Source organism: Myotis daubentonii, chromosome 7, assembly GCF_963259705.1.
Source record: "Myotis daubentonii chromosome 7, mMyoDau2.1, whole genome shotgun sequence".
NCBI lineage: Eukaryota > Metazoa > Chordata > Mammalia > Chiroptera > Vespertilionidae > Myotis > Myotis daubentonii.
Window position 1 is genome coordinate 4,257,192 of NC_081846.1, and position 25,685 is coordinate 4,282,876.

The following is a 25,685-nucleotide window of genomic DNA, read 5'->3' on the forward strand; positions in this document are numbered from 1 at the left end:
CTAATTCTGGTCAGGTGATACATGTGTAAGTCAGCTTTCCATATGCTTTCTAAATACATAAGGATAAATATATATATTGCCTACATCTGAAAATCAACCGACCACAGGACTAAACATCTTCATTACTGCAGAAAAAAGGCAACAGCACAATGTCAGTGAAAGCTGAATCGTCCAGTGAGCGGTGCTGAGGAGACACCCATGAGGGGGGCTGGTGCTCATGCCAGAGGCATGGCCGGGTGGATGGATGGGAGCTTGACAAGGGGGTGTGTTCTGGACCAGGGGCAGGAGAGCCTAGAGAGGACTTATGAGGGCTCACTGACACCACAAGGGTGCCTGAGCAAGTGGAGGGGAGACTGTAAAGAGTAAACACCTGGTGACATAGTCAGTGGACCTGCTGGCCCTGCTGCAGTAGGCAGGAGTCCTAACCAGGGCGGGTGACTGGACTGGTCAGCCTCGCATGCGGGGTCCTCGCATTCCTGTCACTGGTTACCTTCCCATCTCTACCTCCAGCCCTGGTTACAATACTTGGTGTACTGATTATTTGGGTCCATGTTTTCCTCTCTGATTCCTTGAGTTTCCCTATTTATCCTCCTCCTCTGCCTCTGCAGATGACTCGGATGTAGGGCTGGGAGTGCTCGTACACAAGGCTGAGATGCATCTTAAAATATCGAATAAACTGATAACGTGCTCATATGCCACGTCTGAGGGGAGTGGCACGCCACATGCGAGCAGTGCTAAAAGCAGAGCTCCAGCTCCCTGCACACGCCAGGAGGCAGCTTAGTCCGGAGCTGCGGAGAGCTCAGCTTCGGATTATCGGCGGGATGCTCCGGCCTGGGGCCGCGCCTGGCACTCACTGGTAAGAATCCCAGTGGAGGGAGCATACGCTACATCACCTTCACGAAGGCTCAGGAGTGACGTCTCGTCCCAGGCTCTCCCCATTCTCTCACTGCCTTGCTGTAGGACTTTGTGTAGATCACTCAACGATGACACATTTAACAAGTTTATGCCTCAGTTTCCCCATTTGAAATGGTTAACGGGGGCATTTAGGAGGGTTAACGGAGTCGTGTTTTTAAAACACTTTGTACTATTTACTTATAAAAAGAAATAGAAACAATTTGTGTTTTCACTGGCAGAGCCATCACCATCCAACATTGACTCTTAAACATGCATGTCCAAAATTAGAAAAATAAATTAAAACAGGAAAAGCCTAGCATAAAAATAAGCTCACTGCTACATTAAAATATGCCAAGTTGTTTGGAATAGTTTTTTAGTGGTAATCATAATACCGCTCAGTTGAAAATGAAGGGACATATTCAGATGTTAGTGACTTGCTGAAGGCTACAGAGTTGGCTGGTGAGAGAAATAAGACTCGGGCCCAGATGGTTAGGCCCATAAATGTATGTGTTGTACAAACTTCCTCTCGGGGGAAAAAGTGATTCTATTTCTCGTAAGATGTCTTAGACTCCTAAGTTTATTTTCCAAATATGTGTTTTTCAGTAGAATGGTTGTGTTCCAAAATGCCCACATTGCTGAAGAAAGCGGCTACACGCCACACTGGCAGATTCCATGACTTGACACTAGAATATACGAAATTCATTTTGCTATAAATGGACAAAAAAAATGTATGTGAGAAGTTTCTATGTGAATGATTACTTGTTTGGTTAGTAAGGATCTCATTTCGCTGAGATTTCAGCATCTAGAAGCTATGCATAACTTCTATTTTATATACTGTCTGCACCTTCCCTAGAATCTGGCATGTAGAAGGCTCTCCACAGATGTTAAGTGAGTCCTGCTATATTCCCAGTTGTTCCAGGCTTGGGAATGATTTTTTAGATATGCTATGTTTCTCTTCCAAAAGAGAAAAAAATAAAAAGCCTGCATTATGGCCCAACCCTTTGATCATTTCATAGCTATCTTTTACTTCTTTCTCTGTGACTACTTTTATTTTTTTTTAATTATTTTATTTTAAAAATTAAAAAAAAATCTCTATTGTTGAAAATATTATATATGTCTCCTTTTTCCTCCCCATTGACCCCTTCTAGCCTGCCCTCAAGTCCCCCCGCACCCCCAAGCCTTCACCACCCTATTGTCTGTGACCATGGGTTATGCATACAACATGTTTGGTTGATCTTTTCCCACCCACCCATCCACCCACCCTTGCCTTCCCTCTGAGATTCCACAGTCGGTTCCATGCTTCTATGTCTCTGCATCTATGTATGTTTCTGTATATGGAAACATTTTTATGATTTTAAGAGTGGGCAGGCCTGTGACTATGGTGCTAGCTCATTAAAGGATCCAGCTTCTACCCGGTTCTTTCTCTCTCTATGGATGCTTGCCCTTGAAATCCAGCCACTGTGCTCTGAGGAAACCCAAACTAATCCATACAGAGAGATTCACAGAAAAGGACCAAGGTTCCCAGCTGACAGTCAGACATGAGCACAGAATCAAACCTTCCAGTTCCCTCCCTCACTCAGCCAACGCCCAGGGGAGAAGAAATGAGCTGTCTCCATTAAGCTATGTCCAATTACAGATTCATAAGCAAAATATTGTTCATTGTTTTGTGCCACTAAGTTCTGGAAAACTTGTTATGCAGTCCTAGTAAGTGGAATAATTGCAGATCTAAAGCATGGCTTATTAGATAAAAAAGTTGAATGTTTGGGTGAGTAATACCCAGAACACATTAAGGCTTCATCATATTTTTAAATTATAAAGTGATAATTGATCATTGTTTGTCCAGTGTTATATTTGAATAACTGCATGTCTTCCTTCCTTCCCTCCTTCCTTCCTTCCATATTTCCTTCCTTCCTTCCTTCTCTCCTTCCTTCCTTTTCTCCTTTCATCCATCCATCTATCCACTTATCTATCCATCCCTCCATTGTCTCTAAATTTTCATCCCCACAAATGATTTACCAGATAGCCCAGCACACCCCTTGGTATACGGATGGGAATGTAGGATACACAAGGTTGAAACCCATTTCTGGAACTCATATCATCACCTAAGAATTCGTTGCACTACTTTTTAAGAAATATATTTTCATTGATTTTAAAGAAAGACGGGGAGAGGGGGAGAGAGAGAGAAACATCAATGAGAGAGAAACATCAATTGGCTGCCTCCTGCATGCCCCCTACTGAGGCTCGAGCACAAAACTGGGACATGTGCCTTGAAGGAGAATTGAACCAGGGACCCCTTGGTGCATGGGGCATTGCTCAACCAACTGAGCCACACTGGCCAGGGTGGTTGTACTACTTGTGACATTAAGAGTCCTCCACAGTAAATTTGTACTTTCATAGTTATTACTAATATTTTTATTAGCATGTATAATATTCTAGGAAAATATTTGGCTTCGTGTCAAAGGACTCCATTCTCGCTTTAGGATCACCACTCAATGGTAAGTTATATTGATGGGCCTTAACTTCCTCATCTTTAAAAAGAGAAAATAATTATTTCACTCAGTTGTGAGAAATAAATGAGATATAGAAGTCCCTCCATGATTTCAGTTACCAGCAGTTAATATCAGTTGGAAAATATTAAACTGAAAATTCTCGAAATCAAATCCATTGCTTTCAAATGGGGCGCCTTTCTGCAGAGCGTGAGAAAAGCTCACACCAACCCAGGCCATCCCACCGGGTGTGAATCATCCCTTTGTCCAGGGGCTCCCTGCCCATTAGTCGCTTAGTAGCTACCTTGGTTATCAGCTCAACTGCTGGGGTATCGCAGTGCTTGTGCTCACATCACCCTTATTTTACCAAATGGCCTCAAGCACAACAGGGGTGCTGCTGGCAACCCGGATATGCCATGAAGTGCTTCCTTTACGTGATAAGGTAAACACAGCACAAGACATTGTGTGTGAGAGACAGAACACATGGACGTAACTTCTACTACAGTCAGTGCTTTAATTTTTCTATTCTATTATAGTTATTGCTGCTCATCACTTACTGTGCCTCCTTTATAAATTAAACTGTCATAGGTATGTATGTATGGGAAAAGGCATAGTACCTAGGGTTCAGTGCTACCCTTGGTTTCATTCCCACCAGGACACAGGGACCATTGGGTATGTTTGAAGGGAGGATACATTGATTGTAAATTGGAAAAGAGGTGAAGGCTCTCTGTCTGTGAGTCTCCCTCTATCTTGCCTGTTAGTTCGCTCTGTTCATTAGAGTCCACATACGAGGGACATCCTGTGGTGCTTGTCTTTTCTCTGACTGGCTCCTTTCAGAGCGCAGGCTGACAGCTGGGGGAGGGAGTGGGGAGAAGGCATTGAGCAAAAAAGGGGAAAAAAAGAGAAAAAAACTGATGGACACAGACAACAGTGTGGTACTTGTAGGGGCTGGGGGGCAGAGGAGGTGGGGTAGCAGAGGAGGGTGTAGGGGGACAAATGGCAATGATGGAGACTTGACTTGGGTGGCGAACAAACGTTACCGTGTACAGGGGACGTGTTGTAGAATCATGCAACTGAAACCTATAGAATCTTGTTAATCCGTGTCACCCCAATCAATTCAATTATAAATATAACTAAATAAAATAAAAATTAAAGAAATGAAGGAACTACATGTTCACTTTAGTGCTCCAATAAAAATCTAAATTGGAAAACATTTTAGATTATATACACATACACCCATTTCTCTTTGAAATTTATCTCTCAGCCAAAAAGATGATAGTGTGTATGTTAATGGAATGAAAGAATTATGACCTTTTATTGTCCAGAATAGTACATAGGACAATAGATTTTCAGGAAATCTCTCTGTCACAGCAGTTCTCAACCTGTGGGTCGCGGCCCCTTTGGGGGGTCTAATGACCCTTTCACAGGGGTCGCCTAAGACCATCAGAACACACATATATAATTACATATTGTTTTTGTGATTAATCACTATGCTTTAATTATGTTCAATTTGTAACAATGAAATTGGTGGTCACCACAACATGAGGACCTGTATTAAAGGGCCGCAGCATTAGGAAGGTTGAGAACCACTGCTCTATCAGATACCAGGGAATTAAATAAAAACACTCAAATCCATTGAAAAGTATTGGAAAAAGACTGACTCCAGATACTCTTAGCCCAAAATAGCCTATCTTCTATACTTTGTACAACTTGTTCATTTTCTTTGATGTTCAACTGAATTCAGCCATTGTAGATTCTTGGTGGGTGCAGAGTCTAAATATTCCACTAAGAAAATGTTTCTTTTCTCCTGACACACTGACAACTATTGTAAAGCATAAACTAATGGCAGTAGTGATCTAGCAATAAACTTAAAATGCTATAGGCATTAGGAAAAGAACATTTACATTTCTCGTTTCGTATTCAAACTTGCAGTCCTCCCTCCCTCCATCTATTACACTCAAGGACTGTTTAAATTAATGACATATTTAGCTGGCTGACCAACGCATGGAAAACACAAATCTCTTTGTTGATAAAAGTTTTACCAAAACCCTTTGTGGGACCTGAAAACTGAACACCATTCCTTTAATAAGAAAATTGTACATTTTCCTTTAGTAGCATGCATCCTCCAGAATGTTGTGAACTCCTCCCCCCTCCCCCCACTTTTCGGAATCTGTAGAATTATCACTCTCCATTTCAGGAAGATTCGCCTTGATTCATTATACACTGTATATGAGCTCACTTCTTATGGCTACCCTTGGTTATGAAAATAAGACACATTTATAGGAATCACACACTGAAAGTGGAAGAAATCCACCAAATTCTGTGGGTCTTTAATGATTTGTTCAATTGTATTTTCCCTTCAGTTAACATTTGGGGAAAGTCTGAATTGAGATTCTCATGTTCTCTCTTATTAGTATGTAGTTCATTGTGGCTGGAAACCAACTGGGTGGTGTCACAAGCATATTAAATATGCAGGAATATGTTTCTAACACTATGGAACGGTCTACAACAGTGGTTCTCAACCTTCTTGCCCTTTAAATACAGTTCCTCATGTTATGACCCAACCATAAATTATTTTCGTTGCTACTTCATAACTGTAATGTTGCTACTGTTATGAATCGTAATGCAAATATCTGATATGCAGGATGGTCTTAGGCGACCCCTGTGAAAGGGTCGTTCAAACGCCAAAGGGGTCGTGACCCACAGGTTGAGAACCACTGGTCTACAAGATTAGGGTTGGTCATAGCAGTGCTCACCCACCAGGAGGTAGTGTGCTTTACAAGTATCAGTTTCATTGTGGGTTTTTTTTTTATAAAGAAGAAAATAATATCCAAGAAGCTTTTAGTTTATCTATAAACCAAAGTATAGTTAATTGTGAATTCTCTTCTCTCTCTCACAGGAAGATTGAATTCAATCTAAAATATTTAAATTTCATCAATAATCTAAATATTAACTACTATAACAAACATTTAGACATGAACTTGATGTTTAATGTTCTTATTTGTTCTATATCCTTATTAATTGCTTTTACAATCTTAAAAAAGTTTTCCCCAATCCTACCATATAGTTTTGTTAATGCAAATATTTCCTGGTTGAACCTAATGTGAGAATTCATGTGTATTTACAATAATTCAGTAACACTCAAAGGTGAATATAAGACATTAGTATGATATTTGAAGTTCCGTATGATTATGTAAACATTTTGAGAGAAATGCAGGTTTATAATTTACATCGTAGGAAGCATTTGTTAGATGATGACTATAATAATGACATTAATAGTTCTATCATCAATAATTACTGATAATCTAGTTTTGATGACAACAGTGCTGCAATCTCTTTTTATTTGCATTTATTTTTTTAACATGCAGCAAAGGCCACCTTTCTCCTGTTTATGAAATCACTTGTGGCTATCTGTGCTCTTTCGGATTTCTGGGAGATTCATTTATAATTGCATCTGGCACCCATGGTGCATTGACATATATGAACAAGTTCCATGATTTCCCAAACTAACACAATAGTTCTGAAGTCACATTACGAAGGAGTTCATTTAAAAACTTCACCAGATTGCCAGGATAATCAGAGCGAAGACCATGCAAACAGAGTGCAATTTGCTCCGAAGATGATAGCCCCAATCAAACGGGAACAATACGTGAAGTTAAGCCAGTCAGAGGATGACAAAGAGCACATGATTTCACTCCTATGGCGTGTAATAAACAAACTGAACCACCAAGCAAAATAGAGGCAAACTCTTAGAGGGGAGGTAGCTAGCTCCTGGGTCCAGGGGTGAGGGTAGAGGGACTGAGCAAAAAAAGAAAAGAGAGAGAGAGAGAACTCATGGGCATGGACAACAGTGTGGGAATTGCCAGGGTAGGGGTGGGGGTGGGGGTGGAAGAGGGCATAGAGGGGACAAGTGGTGATGGAAAAACGAAAATAAAATAAAACATTTTTAAAAAGGAACAAAAGTCCAGGTCCACACTCCCACTGGCTGTTGACTATTACCCCTAGTAGCTGACTGATAAAATGCATGCCGGAGAGACATGATTTTCCTTTGGCACACCAGAGGAACACCCTGGAACCTTCTACCTCTAGGGCATGTCTAACTGTGGCATATGCATTTCTAAAAAAAAAAAAAATGGTGCCTTCCTGACACCAGTCGGCTCCCTCCCCGTGCCTGTGCTTGGTGCCAGCTTGCCTTTTAGCCTGCACAGCCATGAGCTGCCAAGAGATGGGTTGTAAAGGGAGATCCTCACTTGGTAGTCTCAATAATGAATTAGAAGACGCAAACAGCAGACGTCTTACCTTGAACTGACAAACGCAAGTCACAGTGTCTCCAATCCTTAAGCACTCCCCGTCAAATTTACAGGTGTTGGTGTCACAGAGGAAGAGATCATTTTCTCGGTCGTCGTAGCCTCAAATGTAAAGAGGACACTCCAGTCATTAAAACTGTCATAGACTTTAACAAAAACAGAGGTCTCTTGAAGCTTTAATTACCCTAAATTTTAATTCGGTCAACCACAGCTGTATTGCAAGGACATTCTATTGATAACCTAAAAAAAATCTAATTAAGTAATCAATATTTGTTTCTTTTTTTCACATTGCCTTTCTCTTTTAATATCTTTTTTTTTTAGTAGTGCTCTTTTATTTTGGCTTGGGTTGAAACTGACAATGCTGAATAGATACTCAACACTGGCTTCCTGGCTTCCTTACTGTTTTCTCATTAAGTGAACTATAGTTTATGACCCCCACAGGCCACATTTTTAAAGAGAACTAGTGATGGTCTCTGAATGACATTTCACCAGTTCTCCATCTTTAATCATCCTTTTGCTTTGCGGTCGGAAACAACCCCTTATTTGGAGTTTCTCCAGACAAAGAGGAAACAAAGCCCCAAATAATAAAGATAAACAGGCACAGTGTGTGCTGTGACGGTCTGTCTGGCTCCAATGAAGACTGATCCCCCATAAGTTAACAGGGGTAGGGGTGGGGGTGCCCGGGTCTTGACAATCTGCCTGGAAAGCCAGTCCATTCTCTCTAGCTCCTGCAGATCCCTTTAAGATATCCGGCTAGTAATGAATTTCTTCATTGACAACCTCAATCTCTAACATAATACTCCAGTGAGGGATGAAGCAAACCGGTCATGTTGGACTACAAAGCTATCACCATCTCAAACAATTGATTTTGCAGGTTGTTTCATATTCCTGTGATAAAAGCACCTGACGGCTAAGTGGGAATTCGTCTTTCCGAAATGACATACATGCACACGTGAACCACGCAGGAGTAAGTTACAGAAAACATGTTGAGTTTTAGAAAAACGCCAAATTTAGAAATTGTTAACAACAGAACAAAGCAATCTATTGACCCAAACCAAATAGGGTTGCAAATCTTAACTGGTATTTACAGAGCCCACACTACAAGGATGCACAGTGATTTTTCTCGGTAATTTCTATCACCAAGAACCCAGGGCTCTATGCTTCCGCCCTGTAAGTTACAGTTGGTCATGCCGTCCTCCCCGAAGTTCCCCGCGCTTCAGCTCACATACATGCTCCCAACGCCGCTCCATCCACAGCCAGACTCAACTGCAGAAGGACCACAGGGACAGAAGCTGGAAAATGGCATGCCCGCTTGCTAAAGCCAGAACAGCCCAGGCCTGCGGGATAATACCAGCTTCTGATGGAGCTGAAAATGCCAAGGGACTCGCATCGCCCTCCCGGGCGCGCTAAGGCTGCCCCTCTCACTCGGAAAGGCTAAGGCAGCTGGGGAGGAGAGCAGCAACTTCCACCCGGGCGGGCGCCGGCTTCATGAGGCTTCAGCCCAGCCAAGCCGGCCAAGCCGGGCTCTCGGACCCCCAAGGGCCCCGGGAGAAGGAAGAGCGCCCGATCGCTCAGGAGGTCCGCTCAGCACTGGAGGGGTCAGCCCTGCCCACCGGGTCGGTCCGGTTCCCTCGTTCCCTGCACCGGGGCGTGTGAGCCAGCAGCTGGGTCCTGCCCACGCCCGGCCTGGGAGCCCTGCGTGCGAATGATTCTTTCCTCAACTTCCCTGCGCCACCAGGAGCTTGGGGGGGGGGGGGGGGGGCAGGAGAGGCGTCTGTGGGCTGCCCAAGCAAGGTCTTTTGCAGCCAAGGAGAGAGGGGGGGGGGGGGAGAGGGGTTAGGGAGGGAAGGAGGGAAGGGGAGAGGGAGGGAAGGAGAGAGGAAGAGAGGGATGGAGGGAGGGACGGAGGGAGGGAGCGAGGGAGGGAGGAAGGTAGAGATGGAGGGAAGGAGAGAGGGAAGGAGGGAGGGAGGGAAGGAGAGAGGGAAGCAGAGAGGGAAGGAGAGAGGGATGGAGGGAGGGAAGGAGGGAGAGAGGGAGAGAGGGAGAGAGGGATGGAGGGAGGGAAGGAGGGAAGGAGGGAGGGAGGGAGGGAGCGAGGGAGCGAGGGAGGGAGGAAGGTAGAGATGGAGGGAAGGAGAGAGGGAAGGAGGGAGGGAGGGAAGGAGAGAGGGAAGGAGGGAAGGAGGGAGGGAGGGAGGGAGGGAGGGAGGGAAGGAAGGAGGGAGGGAGGGAAGAAATTGAATGTCTGGAGACCCCAGCTCCTTAGAATCTGCGAGCCCTGGTCTGGAACGGAGACCGGTGCCCTCGCTGCACTTTGGCCAGGAATCAGCGTGTCCCCGCGGTCACCATTTGATGGATTGCTCTCTCGTTGGTTCTCTCTCCTAAAGTTATTTCTAGCTCATTCTAGCTGGACTTTTTCTTTCTTTAAGGGTATGAAAGATTCCGTGTTAGTGTTTCCCCAAGGACCGATGCTCTTTTCAGCGAGTCCACAGGACCATCCAGTGTAGTCGCCCTCCAAAGCCTCGCCGTCCGCATTCAAGTGCAAGGATGCGGAGGTCCCCACACCTGCGCCCTCCCCTCCCCCGCACCCCCTCCCGCCCCCGCCCTGCCCGCGGCCGGGAGCAGCTCCCCGGGCCCGCCGGGCAGAGGGCGGGCTGCTCCGGGGCTCGGGGCCTGGGGGGGGGGGGGGGGGCTGGGCGCGCGCCCGGCGGGGCAGGTCCGGGCGGGGAGGCGCGTGCTCCCCGCGGGTGCAGGGTTCGGGCCGAGCCGGACCGGGACTCACCGGAGCAGTTCCAGCCCGTGGGCGTCTGGCAGTCGCTCAGGGAGGTGGGGAACGCCGCGAGCCTGGCGGGGCGGGCGACCAGGAGCAGCAGGACGGGCAGCAGCAGCAGCCAGCAGACGCCCTCGCCCAGCGTCCAGCCGCCGCCCGGCCGCGGGGACTCGGCGGGCAGCATGGCTAGTCGGCGCGGCTCCGCAGCGGCTCTCGGCTCCTCGGGGACGGGCGGTCGCGGGGGCCGGGCAGCGGGCTACTGAGCATCCCGCGGGCGGCGGGGGCAGGGGCTCCGGGCGGCGAGGCGGCGGCCGGCTCCGCGCATGGTCTCCGGAGTTTCAGCAACATCCAGCGACCCGGCTCGGCGAGCGGGGCGTCCGCGGGGAAGCCACGCCGGGGCCGCGGGCCGCCGCGGCCATAGAGGGGGCTCCGGGGAGCCGGGGGCCGGGGTGCCGGCCCGAGGAGGGGAGCCCGGGGAGGCCGGCGGAGGGCGAGTCAGGGCGCCCCGCAGCCACGCCGCCGCCGCTCGCGCTCTGCCGCCCGCATCCCTCCGGCGCTGGGGAAGCAGCAGGTCCTGAGCCCGCCCGGGGTCACGTGGGCAGCGGCAGGCGCGCGCTGATTGGCGGAGCGGGATGCAGGTCCCAGGAGGGCGGGGTCGGCGAGGAGGTGCCAGGAGGCGGCGGCGGCGGCGGCGGCCACCGAGGGGCCCGCTGGCCAGGCGCTGGCCCGGATGGTGCCAGGCGGGGAGGGCGCGAGGGCAAGCCGCCGTCTTCTGGGGGCGCGTCCCACACCTTCCTAGTTCGCCCCCCGTCCTCCCGCTCTCCGCCCGCCCCGAGCGCGGGGGCCGCGGGAGCGCCCCACTTGGGTGCGTGACCGCTGGCGGGGCTGCGAGCGGCTGGGGGGCGGCCCCCGGAGCCCGAGCCGGAGCTGGGAGGGCGGCGGTGGTGGCAGAACCGAGCGGGGACCGGGGCGCAGGGAGGAGGGCATCCTGCAGGCGCCCCGCGCGGGCTGCGGGAGCGCGCCGCCTGCCTGTAGCCGGATGCGGGTGGGCTGCGGGCGGGATGCGGGCGGGATGCGGGTGGGATGCGGGTGGGTTGCGGGCGGGATGCGGGCGGGATGCGGGCTGGGACAGGGGCGGCGATGCGCCGCGGAGCACCGGGCCGTTTAAAGGAGCAGAGAAGGCGAGACGCGGAGGGGACACCCTTGCCGGGCCTGGAGGCTGCGGCAGCTCCCCGGGAGCCCGGGACCCAGGCCGCTCGCCGAGCTGGCTCCCCAGCCGGCCAGGCTGCCGCATCTCCCGTTCTCTCCCTCCTGCCCGCCCTGCCCCGCAGCCCCGACCCAGCCCGCGGGGCGCCAGGTCCGAAGCCTCTCTCCGCACCCCACGCCGATCCGGGCCAGGCGCCCGTTTGCGCGGCGGCCTGGGGTGCGGGCTGGTGCGTTTAGATAGAAGGTCAGCTTTGGTCGGGAAAGTGCGCGGAGCGAGGGAGGGGAGGCTCCTCCGCATCCGCCACGCGCGGGTCGCGGCGCCTCCTCCCGGGAAGCGGCTGCCCAGCGGGACCGCGCGCGGGTGGCCCTGGGCGCCGGGCGGGGCGGGCCCCACGCCCGTGCGGGGCGAGGCGGGAAGGGCTAACTTGGCAGCAGCCCTCGATCTGCGTCTGTTTCTCTCGCTCCGGCCGGTGCGGCGCGAGCGGCGGCGCGGACCCGCCTTCCGCCTGCGGGGACACCGCTCAGACCCACGGGCTGCAGTCCCAGGGCCGGGCCCGCGGCGTCCGGGACTCGGCGGAGAGGGCTTCCCTCCGGCCCGGGCCGGCATTGCGGTGCGGGGGTGGGTGAGGTTTCTGTTCTGTGTGATCATCCAGTGTCTGGTGTGTGATTCGGGGCTTTATTCCTTCTCTCGCTGCACCCTCCCTCTCTGTTCTTCTCTCCATCCTTCCCTCCCGCTCTCCTCTTCTCTCCTTTCTCCCTTCCTTCCTCCTTCCTCCCTCCTTCCCTTCCTCCCTCCCTCCCTGCCTTCCGGAGCCCTCACCTCTTCCTTTCCCCTCTTATTTTAAGTCTAGCCTTTCTCCCTCTCCACCTGCATGTGGGGGAGCCTGTCTGATGACATCTGGGCAGCCTGCCTCCATCACCAATCACTTCAAAGAGGCACCGCTGCACTTTGAAAGCGGGAACTCTCTCCCCTTCGCAGGACCGCCAGGTCTCACACACACACGCACACACACTGCACAGCCATCCTTTCAAGTACTTTAACCTCCGACCTCCTCCCACTTCCTGCTTTCTAACTTCTCCTCGGAGAGACGCGATGATCCTGCAGTATATACCTCAGTGCCTCTGTGTGAAACCCGTTCCTTTATCTTGCATCGCCTCCTCCGCCGGAGCTCGCCCCACCCCCCGCCCTCCTGCACAGATTTCTGCATCTCAGAGCCTTGCACTCCTGGCAATTAAGCAGCAGGTCCCAGCCTTCCAGTCCTGCTGGCCGCTCCTCACCACGGAGCTCCATTAAAACAGATCAATCTGACCAGACATGGGAGGCATCAGGAAATGGGCTCCCAGACAGCGCAGCTGAATTCTGTAAGGAAACGGGATGCCCATTAGATAGAGCTGCCCATATTCGGAAGGAGGGAAGGAAGGAAGGAAGGAAGGAAGGAAGGAAGGAAGGAAGGAAGGAAGGAAGGAAGGAAGGAAGGAAGGAAGGAAGAGAAAGGAAGGAATAAAAGAAAGAAGAAAGAAAGAGAAAGAAAGAAAGAAAGAAAGAAAGAAAGAAAGAAAGAAAGAAAGAAAGAAAGAAAGAAAGAAAGAAAGAAAGAAGAAAGAGAAAGAGAAAAAGAAGAGAAGGGAAGAGAAGAATCAGAGATCCCTTCCGCTGCCCCCTGTCAGCAGAGAGAGCAACCTAAGTCTACAGTTAATGCAGCTCAAGATTCACTAACTCCTGGGCTCAGAGTGAGAACATGCCCTTTCCTGGGTCGGGCTGGGGTGGTAGCTAATCAGGCTTATGAAAAACATGTGGTGCTTGAAACTAGCGGCAAAGTCCTTAAAGCGTGCATGCAGCCATCCTGATAAGGAAACAGGGCCTGCTCGATGTCAGCCCGCGGCTGTATCAGTAGCATTTCACAGAGCCTCTCCGCAGAGTAAACTGTTATTGAATTCTCTGCAAAGTAGATTGTTGGCATGCTTTCTAGCAATAGGTGCCCCTCCTCAGACACCGTGCCCAAAGTAACTTAAAACTCCAAAGGAGTTAATTACCAGTTGTGACTGGTTAGCAAATGCAGTGGCTTCTACAGGTTCTTTAAATTATTAAACAGCGGGGAGCAGAGCCTTTCCAGCAGGAAGGCTGTGATTGTGTGCGGCTGGCTCTGCGCGGAGGGTTACAGTGCCGCCGAGAAGCACCATCTGAAACTGGCAAGCACCACCAAGTGGCAGAAGAACATCACTCACGGAGCAGGCCCTAGTGTTACCGAACACGGAAATATAGACATTATTTAACCTCCTCATGCCTGCAAAGGACATAGAGAGGCATTACATTTACAGCAATGAAGATCAGCTGAGTGATTGGATGAGCGCTTCAGCTTCTCCCCTAACAGGGTCTAATCATATTACTTCTTAGAATCGAATTCAAAATAAGGGCTACTAATTGTACTCTGCATTGGGTGTTACATGATTACTAGAAATACAACACAATCATGTCATGAATTTGCAGAATTTCTCTCTCTCTTTTTAAATTGTACACAGTATTTGTTTTCAAATGTCAGAGGTAGAACAATTTATTTATGGCATACACGCTCTAGAATTGATTCAGGGGAGGTAAAGTCGAGTTGTAATATTTTTTAGGTAGAAATAGCACATACATTTTCCCCAGAAAACTTAAAAAAAATTTTTTTCACACGTGGGACGGGACTCATTGCGAAGTGGAGCAGAAAACGGTGATTAGGGCTGGGGCCTCCTCTCCGGGGAAAGGAAACTAGAATAGAAACTACAGCCCAGAACACGTCTGCTCTGTCCATGCAGCCTCTTTGTCTCCCCTCTTTATGGAGCATCAGTGAGACCCAAACTCCCAAACTTACCAGCTCTCAACCATGAGCAGCAAGACTCAGGGTTCCATACTCAGAATAGACAGGAAGCACTTGAGGGTTGTTTGTTTGTTTAAGAGACACAAATTCGCCCTAACCAGTTTGGCTCAGTGGATGGAGCGTCGGCCTGCGGACTGAAGGGTCCCTGGTTCGATTCCGGTCAAGGGCATGTACCTGGGTTGCGGGCACATCCCCAGTAGGGAGTGTGCAGGAGGCAGCTGATCGATGTGTCTCTCTCATCGATGTTTCTAACTCTCTATCTCTCTCCCTTTCTCTCTGTAAAAAAATCAATAAAATATTTTTTTTTAAAAAAGAGACAAATTGCAGGTCTCACTAGCAGGAATTCTGATTCAGAAGTCTGGGGTTGGAGCATGGAATCAACGCTTCAGTATCGTGTTTGAGAACTAAGATGCACCTCCATGACACGACACAGGAAATCCGGGCTCCTGCTCAGTGTCCACGGGACTTTTGGCAGAGAGGTTTCTAAGGCAGGACACAGGCTGATCCTCCGCCTGCAGATGAGCCATTGTACACCTCTGTCTACAGGCCATTATGAATTGAATTTTTGCATGCATATGTGCACCCATGTGAGTAAACGTCTCACATGTCTGACTTACTAGCTTTGTGACTGGAGAAGGTTCCCTCATTTGGAAAATGTGGATGATACTAACACCTACCTCCTTGGTTCCTCTGAAGAGTAGGGAAAGTATAGTTTCTGATTCTATTGTGAGGGCCTTGGGGAGATACCCATTAAATGAGCGAAGGAACATACCAATATGTGTGTAGTTAGCTATACTGACATGTATACTAAAATATAAGCAAAAGTAAAGATATCAAGATATTTGTCTATAATATTAAAGTACACAATATGTTGATTATTGATAATGAAGTATATCATTTTCATATCTAACTCAATATCATTAAATTTTGTCCCTTAATTTATAGCCTATTTCAGGTAGCTGTTACTACATCAGATAGGTGGGTAGACAGATAGATACATAAATAGACAGATGAGTAATAATGTTCCAAATCATTTTCCTTTAGTTTTATTTGTAATTTGTTAATATAAATGCATATGATATCACTGGTAATTAATAAATATATTAGAACACTGTTTACCTTATAGATCAAATGCCATGATATTGTTTCAGAGAAGTCATCTTCATTTCTGGTTGTTGTTTTTTAACTCATAATAATTAAATTTGCTATTTTTTTGAACTTTTGATGCACAAATACTAAGCAGTGATTTAAGGACATAATTTTATAATGCAAAAGTTTCCTTATGCCTTATAGATTCCTGTACCCTTAATCATTTTGATAGTTGATGTGTGGATTTATAATTTCAGTCCTGGAGAAATAGTTTATTTCCCCTTAGAGCAGTGGGCCCCAGTCATGACCATCTTTTTTTTTTAAATATATTTTATTGATTTCTTACAGAGCAGAAGAGAGAGGGATAGAGAGTTAGAAATATCAATGAGATATCAATCAGCTGCCTCCTGCACACCCCCTACTGAGGATGTGCCTGCAACCAAGGTACATGCCCTTGACCGGAATCGAACCTGGGACTCTTCAGTCCGCAGGCCGACGCTCTATCCACTGAGCCAAACCGGTTATGGCATATGACCTTCTCTATATATAAAAACCCAGCAACCAGAATGGTGGAATGACCAGAACAATCAGAACAACCAGTGATTATGACGTGCACTGTGGCAGCCAACCAGCCTGATCCAGGCCTCAGTCAGGCCCTCCTCCTGGCCAGCCCTGCCTCTGATCAGCCCCCAACACCCCGGTCAGGGGCGGGGCCAGCTGGCCAACCACCCACAACCCCTCCTCCCCGCCAGGCCAATGAGCCCCCATGGGGCAGGCCGGCCAGATCCCACCCATGCACGAATTCATGCACTGGGCCTCTAGTATATAATAATCATCTGGAGAATGAAAAAATGCTGACACAAATCCCTATTACAAATCTCTGGTGGTGAGACAGAGTCAATGACATCTTTGTAAAAAGTTTCCCTGGTGGTGGCCCTGGCCAGTGTTGCTCAGTTGGTTGGGAGCATTGTCCCCTACAGCAAAAGGTGGTGGGTTCAATTCCACATACCTAGGTTGTGGGTTCAATCCTGGTCAGGGCGCATATGGGAGACAACCTTGGCATGTTTCTCTCTCACATTGATGTTTCCCCCCAACCCCATTACTCTCTGTAAAATCAATCAATCAATCGATCAATAAATGAAAAATTTCCCTGGTGATTGTAATGCATAGCCATTGCTGTTGCTAGCCACTGCCAAGGGGAACGTGAATAAATGGGTGTTTCGTCATTGTACAAATTACCCACGTTTCAGCAGGTAAAAGAGTGATATTTTCGGTTCTCTCACTGCTGACACAGCTGATTCTCATAGCCACTTGGCCTGGAGGTCAAACCCTCCCTGGAATTAGCTACAACAATCAAGATTCAACTATAAGACTGCGGACAAAGACCACTAGGGGGTGCACCAAGGAAGCATAACAAAATGCGGAGACAAAGAAACAGGACAAAATTGTCAATGGAAGATATAGAGTTCAGAACCACACTTTTAAGGTCTCTCAAGAACTGTTTAGAAGCTGCCCATAAACTTAATGAGATCTACACGAAAACTAATAAGACCCTCGATCTTATATTGGGGAACCAACTAGAAATTAAGCATACACGGACTGAAATAACGAATATTATACAGACGCCCGACAGCAGACCAGAGGAGCGCAAGAATCAAGTCAATGATTTGAAATGCGAGGAAGCAAAAAACACACAACCGGAAAAGCAAAATGAAAAAAGAATCCAAAAATGCGAAGATAGTGTAAGGAGCCTCTGGGACAGCTTCAAGCGTACCAACATCAGAATTATAGGGGTGCCAGAAGATGAGAGAGAGCAAGATATTGAAAACCTATTTGAAGAAATAATGACAGAAAACTTCCCCCACCTGGTGAAAGAAATGGACTTACAGGTCCAAGAAGCGCGGAGAACCCCAAACAAAAGGAATCCAAAGAGGACCACACCAAGACACATCATAATTAAAATGCCAAGAGCAAAAGATAAAGAGAGAATATTAAAAACAGCAAGAGAAAGAAACTCAGTTACCTACAAGGGAATACCCATACGACTGTCAGCTGATTTCTCAACAGAAACTTTGCAGGCCAGAAGGGAGTGGCAAGAAATATTCAAAGTGATGAATGCCAAGAACCTACAACCAAGATTACTTTATCCAGCAAAGCTATCATTCAGAATTGAAGGTCAGATAAAGAGCTTCACAGATAAGGAAAAGCTAAAGGAGTTCATCACCACCAAACCAGGGTTATATGAAATGCTGAAAGGTATCCTTTAAGAAGAGGAAGAGGAAGAAAAAGGTAAAGATACAAATTATGAACAACAAATATGCATCTATCAACAAGTGAATCTGAAAATCAAGTGAATAAATAATCTGATGAACAAAATGAACTGTTGATTATAATAGAATCAGGGACATAGAAAGGGAATGGACTGACTATTCTTGGGGGGGAAAGGGGTGTGGGAGGTGCGGGAAGAGACTGGAAAAAATCGTGCACCTATGGATGAGGACAGTGGGTGGGGAGTGAGGGCGGAGGGTGGGGCGGGAACTGGGAGGAGGGGAGTTATGGGGGGGAAAAAAAGAGGAACAAATGTAATAATCTGAACAATAAAGATTTAATTTAAAAAAAAGTGATATTTTCACTTAAAACTGTTAAAATAAACATCTCACAAAAAGTGCTCTTTGATTAAGATATGTAACTGAAAGAATATGCAGCAAGTTAATGTTTGCCAATAATTTGATATTTAATATAATTAAAGCCTTATCTTAGGACTTACTTTTAAAAAAAATGTTCCCCCTCATCCAAACCAGAAGCTTGAATCAGCTGGGGAAGAAGCTGCTTTTCACATCTGACTTTGGCTGCGTGGGCTTCTCTTTGCACTAAGCCAGAAGCGGTCTCCTCTCTGGCTTTTTGAGAAGTATTAGTGACAGCAGTTCTTACAATTTGTGTTATTGGCATTTCACTTATTTCTTACAGGAAGCCGCAATCAGTTCCCTCCGTTATCTGCCACATGGAATTTGTTTCTGACCTCATATTCCTTGTCAGTGGCATCGTAGGCCACGCAAGAAATAATGTCCTCAATCACTTTGCTGTTCCTCTACCCAAGTGTTTCTCTCTCCTCCTCCCACCCCCCAAAAAAGAAAAAGCTAAAGGGGAGCAGCTTCGGTTATAGCGGTTCTCAACCTGTGGGTCGCGACCCTTTGGGGGTCGAACGACCCTTTCACAGGGGTCGCCTAAGACCATCGGAAAACACATATATAATTACATATTGTTTTTCTGATTAATCACTATGCTTTCATTATGTTCAATTTGTAACAATGAAATTGGGGGTCACCACAACATGAGGAACTGTGTTAAAGGGTCGCGGCATTAGGAAGGTTGAAAACCACTAGGTTAGAAGATAAATTTGGGAGATGCTGCATCTAAAGACCCCTCAGCTCACTGGTAGCTCACAATGCACACTTGCATTTTAAAGGCTCTGAGGAGCCCTTCAGTAAGATCAAGCCAAGACCCATCAAATAAAACTAAGCTCCTGTTTAACTTTATTGAGCTCAGATTTTTCCAATATGATTTGATCATGAGCTCTCTTTTAGCAAGAAAACACAACGATAGACCATGGCGATGGGTTTCTGCATCACACACCATTAGTAACAACAGTTTAAAGGAATAAGGCTTTTTAAAAAATATGTCAGCTTATGGGAGGAGAATGCTGATCATTCCCCCTGACTTCTGTTTTCACAGAAACCCCAACACAGCAGCTCCCAGGAGGGTAAACACTCCGCAGCTGTGTGCTCCTCGGTGGCGTTGCCTGCCATCATACATATTTGGGGAAGGTGATTAAAATGTCAGCCCCATCCCCTTCAACCTTTAAAAATTTTCCACAATATTATCTTATGTAAATGCTAAATCAAATCCTCCAATTTCTTTAGCCGCAATGGTAACATAAAATCGGATACATATTGTGCCTGATAACACTGCTTTCTGGAAAGTTGTACTAACATTGTGGAAGATGCTAAAAGAGTTGAAATAGAATCATTCACAAGATTTTAAAGAGAATTGAAATGACTTCTTCATACCATCATATTCATTTCTTTGCAACACAAATCTGGACACTGAGCCACTCATGGGCTGTTATTAAAGCTTCTGATATAATGACCAAGGCCACAGGCAGGAAGGCATCTGTGAGACAATGGACCCGTTACTGCTTTCTCCGGCCTCAGTTTTCTGTCTTGGCCAGACTTCTTCTTACTGGAGTAACAAGGGAACTTTCCCTGTTAGAGACGGAGGTCATGCTGTGAAGAGAAAGGAGTCAGGTTCCAGGAGGGACTGAAATCTGAAAATAGAAGGTTATCTGGAGAGTGAAGGCAGGCATTCATTTCATCTTTCTGGGGCGCATTATCTTTTGTTGTTGTTCTTTTCTTTACTTTAGCCATTTCCACTCTTCTTCCCCCCCCTCCCCCGCATCGACCGTTTATCTCTGCAATCCTGACAGCCCCACCTCCGACGTGTTTATAAACGGCATGTAGCTACATTAGGTGTCTACTCTACATGATACAGGTCCTCTTCTGAAATTGTATGCATTTTACATTTTAGTACATCTAATTCCAGAGAAGAGATGTCTCCATAACAAATTATTTAATAATGGTAAAACTAGTTTTCTTTTTTAATTTATGTAAATTCTCCAATTTACTTTTTATAAAGCCTGTCTTTTGTATGTTAAGATTTGCTTTTCATATACAAAAATTTGTCAAATAATATTGAATATCAAAGATCTTTAATTTTAGCTCAGGGAGATGATTCTTCATCCGTGTATACCTCAAGGGTGTCTCAAAATGCTTCACACATAGTTGGCATTCAGCACGTGGGGCTAAATTCCATTAAAATGCTGAAGCTCAACACATTAATCAGCACACTCTAGAGCAGTGGTTCTCAACCTTGGCTGCACCTTAGAATCACCTGGGAATCTTTTTAAAATCCTGATTTCTGGGCCTCATCCTCCGGAAATTCTGTTTCTTTGTTATGGGATGGGGCCACCAAAGAAACAGAATTTCCGGAGGATGAGGCCCAGAAATCAGGATTTTAAAAAGATTTCCAGGTGATTCTAATGTGCAGCCAAGGTTGAGAACCACTTCTCTAGAGCAAGCATGTCAAACTCAAAGGCTAACGCAGGCCGAATAAACAAGGTTTATGTTTTTGTGAACCAAAAAAAACAAAAGCTTCAATTTTCATACAAACGTAGGTTTATTTATAGAGACATGCTGAATACAAAGGGCTGAAATAAATGAGTCATCGCTAACATAAAATAATAGAACATTTTAATAAAAATTAATATTTTTTCTTAAATATTAACTTACCAGACACTGAATAACTGCACAAATTAATAAACACAACGCAAATAAACCTCTTTTTCTTGTTCTCCAAAAGCGAAATATTCCCCGTTGCGCACACCAAACAAGTCAGTCCAAGACTAATGATGTGGCAATCGGCTGCTAAAATATTTGCTGCTAGTATCATGTGGGCAGCGTTTTTCATTCATGGTCTCAGCCGATAATTGTGTCTTTATTTTTTGGTACTTTTGCATTTCCCATTGCTTCAAATTACTATATCAACCATCGAAGTCATCAGACCATAACACAAATAAAACTTGTCTTGATATGAAATGTGAGATGTTGAAGTGATGTGATGTGAAGAAAGAGGAAGGTAGGCAGCAGGTGATATTTGGGGTCTTTCTCTCTCTTTAACATACATATACATATACACACACATACATATAATATCTTATATAATAAAAGGCTAATATGCAAATAGACCAAACAGCGGAACAACCGAACAACAGGTTGCTATGATGTGTGTTGACCACCAGGGGGCGGGCATGGAACATGGTGGGCGTTGGCCATGGCAGGAAGGTGGAACAGGTGAGTTGGGGCACTAGACCAAGGCGGGGCGGGGCGCTGGTCCCATCAGGGCAAGCCTCTGGTGGTTACTGAAAATTCTTTGCTACTGCGTGCCTTAGTCCTGCCTGGTGCTTGCATTCGCTGACTGTGCTGGCCCCACTCCCACCCACTGCTGGCACTGGCCCCAATTGCTCTGTGCCTTCAGCGGGTGTGAGCAGGGCCAGCGCCATCAGTGTGTAGGAGCGGCGGTGGTGAGAGTAGGGCTGCAGGCAGTCATGGGACCTGGGCCATATAGGGAGGGGCCAGGTGGCGGCACAGAGGATGGGCCCAGACCTGCCCCTGTGCCTACCATAGCCTCGTGGCCCACAGTTACTTTCAAGGTACACAAATTCGTGCACTGCGCCCCTAGTATACATATATGTGTATACAGTGGGGCCTTGACTTACGAGTGTCCCGACTAATGAGTTTTCGAGATATGAGCCGTCTCTCGGACGATTTTTTGCTTTGAGTTGCGAGCTAAAATTCAGGTTACGAGCCAGCTTCAGATACCCCACCGCTAGCTGGCACAGCGAACGTCACAGTGAATGCCACAACATCAGCCCAGTATCATGTTTCTCACTCATTCACTTTAATGATTTGACATACGAGTAATTTGAGTTACGAGCTCTGTCACGGAACGAATTAAACTCGTAAGTCAAGGCCCCACTGTATATGTTTGTGGACATGAATATATTACACATGATATACAATTCACACCATAAATATATCGATCTTCCATTCTTTATATATGTGTGTGATATATATGATAAATCAAAAGGATATATAAGTATTTTTTTCATATACTTATGTGTGTATAAGTGTATATTGTTTTGATTTAGAAATGGCTTCTTACCATATACACTGTTCTTTTTCTTGCTTTATTCACTTAATAAATACAAAGAGACCTACTTTATTTGACTGGGTAGAATTCCATTTTGGATGTCTCAATTTATTCAGTCCCTTCTCTATAAACATTTTTTATTTTATTTGCTAATTAAAATGAAAGCAGCAGTAGTATATGGCATACTGTCTTTCAGCAGATAGCTACCCCACTCCCTCAATAAAGCGACAATGGCAGCATGAGCATGCTTTCAGGGGCGAAACGGAGGCAGCTACCAAACAATGCCTTACTTTTTGCTTCTTAACTATTCTCAGTGAAGCATGTATTTACCTTGAGTACAATATAGGAAATATTAGAAGTCTGTTTCCAATTTAATTCAAACATTCATGCACACAAATGTTGCAGTTAGAACATACTTCTTACAAGCTAAATATAATCCATTTGCTACCATAGCATATAATGATGCCCCTGAAATCTATGTAATATTAGTTGCCATATTACAAAAATCCAATGGAATGTGGGTTGGTCTTGAACTCTTTCCAAGAGAGTTTAATTATACCATACCAAGATTGTCGCATCTGTTAGACATGCAAAGAGCAGTGTTTAACATGACACCCCAGTGTAGACAGAATGCATGAGCGCTTTCCTCTCATAAAGCCAAATCTTTCTTTTCTCAGGTTATACACACTTTAAAAAATGGGACTTTCCTCCCACACAGAGAATTAACTATGAATTGACAATCACACAGAGAGTTGTGGGGGAATGGCCAGGACTCTGAAGTTGTGCTGGAATCCGATTTCGAGTTCTGGCTCTGACCCTTGAAGCCACGTGAGCCTCATGGCACGGGTCCTCTCTCTACATGTAACTTGCAGTTGCAATGTGAGGGTTACAGGCAGGCGCTCTATAATCTGCAAGGCTCTCTGCAATAGGAAAGGCATTGCTACCTGCCCAGGTGTGTCCACATCAAAGGAAGTTCACGTGACTTGCTCTCTGCTGCTGAGGCCTGACTCAGAAACCATGACTGGTGACATCCCAGCCCCAATAGGTCAGGTTGAGAAACGACTCCTCATTTAAGGTCAGAGTGGACATAAACAAGGTAAATAGGTGGATCTGTGCTAGGGTCAAGTGTACTGTAAATCCCTTTGCATGTGAGACTTCTGATTTTATGTATGTGGGCTAATGAATTTGAGGAGCAGGAAATTTTAGAAGATCTATACATGTTAACTATAACTAAGTCACGTTGTCTAAAGCAGAAAATAAGGGGCTTTCTTCATAATCCATCACTTTCTGAAATTTTGACCTATGATCTCCCCTTAAGTAAGTGAAACAACAATTCAGATGTTTTTAACATTTTAAGTAGGAGTTCTGTAATCCACATGCATCTTCAGGAAATCTGTGACATATGATACCTTGAAGAGGTCAGGAGAGACACACAACATTGGTGAATGTGGGAAAAGCCAATGTTCATTTTATGACCGAATATAATTTTAGTAGGTAAACTGTTTCATTATGTATTGGTACTAATGTTAATTACCTTTGCACAGCCCTTGCTTCTTACAAAGCTGTTTCAATAGTTCTCATCATCCTTAGAACATGGATATTTTTATTTCCATTTAGGGATCCAGTTGTTAACATTAAAAGATTTATTCAATGTTTTTTTAACCTGAGATTTAATGTTCTTGAAGAACACATGTTCTGTATTGTCAAGGTAACTACAAAGAGCTGAGAGAAAGCTTTCCTAACTAGATTATGTGGATATAAATGTCTGTGTTTTATTTTTTTTTAAGACATTATAAGGTAAGTGATTGCTTCCTTGTTACGCACATTCTCTCACTTGCAAAGTGGTACTGGAAATGGATGCTAATAAGCACATGGCTTGTGCTTCATGCGGTGGGAGAGCACATTTCTTAATTGCATATTATTTAGAAGGAAGCTCTGTTCAGAGGCATTGCACACACGACCGGGAGGATATTGTGGTGAAAAGATATCAGCAATAACTCCATTAATGTGTAGCTTCTACCTGCATCTAATGGGCACTAATGCATCTTACGTGACATATGTGAAGATAAATTTACAGCATTAGACTTACATTTGTTCCATGAACAATAACCTATTTCTCTAACTCGTTCTACTTCGATAATCAAATATGGTCTTGCCAGTGTCATCTGACGGAAAGATAAAGGGTTAGACAATGCTGCTGTTATTGACAGCAACACAATGCCCTCCACGTGGCGTACAAGATATATTTGTATTACATATGAGTATATTAGAAAGTTACCTTTCATGAAAATGTACATTTAAGAAACGTTAAGTTATCTGTCCGGACATGTAGGTCATCTTCATACAGCTTAAGATTTCAGTTCAAATTGTAAACGTTCCTTATTTTCACTCCACTACATTTCAGAGAAGATTTAAGAGAAATTTAAGCCACTTGGTTTCTCATTGTGATGCCTCTGAAATTGTACCCACGAGGGGCAATCAGTTCACCATCTTACAGTCTGACCTCTGTCGGCACGCCTAACATTATTTCAGTTACAGATTCCTGGTCTTAAAATGCTTTAACAGGAGTTTTAAACACAGGAAAGTCTAAATGATGATAATTCAAACATACAATAGATCTTAAATTTGTTTCCCCCATTTCAACATTATGATGACAGCCTATAGCAAAAGTCTTCTGGCGTCTCATTAATTTCATTCCCTGTTTCACTGTGGACTTGTGGGCTCTTTTCTATATATTATTGGTACTTATATTTTAGACGATCATGTAACTGAGAAGTGTTTAATAGATAAAGTTCTTCCAGAAAAATACTCATAAACTTAGACCATGATATTTTTGCACATAGTTTCAGGAGATTCAAAGACTCTCAAAAACCCATTTATGATCCTTAGGAGAAACACTAAGTTTTATCTGAGTCATCTTTTATTATTTGTGGGGAAAATAACATCACCAAAGTATATGAACCATTTTCAAAAAAGGAGCAATTTGGTATGGAAACAGTAGTTTATTTCCAAATTACATGGCTCACTTTCTATCTCTATTATATGGGACTATTTTTTGATTTTTTTACAAGGAGCCATTTCAAACATTTCAACTGAGGAAGTTGGTTGCACATCAAAGAACTAGTTAGAATTATATGTCATTACTATTAAATTGCATAATATTTCAAATTGGGGGATATTGGGGGTAAAATAAAATATGAAAATATGTAATAAAACTATGTTGAATGCATATCTTATTACCAAAGAACATATTTGCCTAGTATATCTGTGATCCTTTCAATATTTGTGTATATGTCAATCTAACTTA

At 45.4% G+C, this 25,685-nt stretch overlaps 1 protein-coding gene across 1 annotated transcript in view; it reads right to left on the bottom strand.

Annotated features, from left to right (window-relative positions):
* The window catches only part of TMEFF2 (transmembrane protein with EGF like and two follistatin like domains 2), a 235,259-nt gene extending 224,240 nt beyond the window's left edge, over positions 1-11,019 (bottom strand). The window contains exons 1-2 of the mRNA XM_059702604.1: positions 10,473-11,019; positions 7,680-7,789 (exon numbers count right to left, since the gene is read on the bottom strand). Of these exons, the coding sequence (XP_059558587.1) occupies positions 7,680-7,789; positions 10,473-10,644 (282 nt within the window). The 5' untranslated portion in view covers positions 10,645-11,019. The remainder of the gene's footprint in view (positions 1-7,679; positions 7,790-10,472) is intronic.
* Between the last annotated feature and the right edge of the window lie 14,666 nt (positions 11,020-25,685).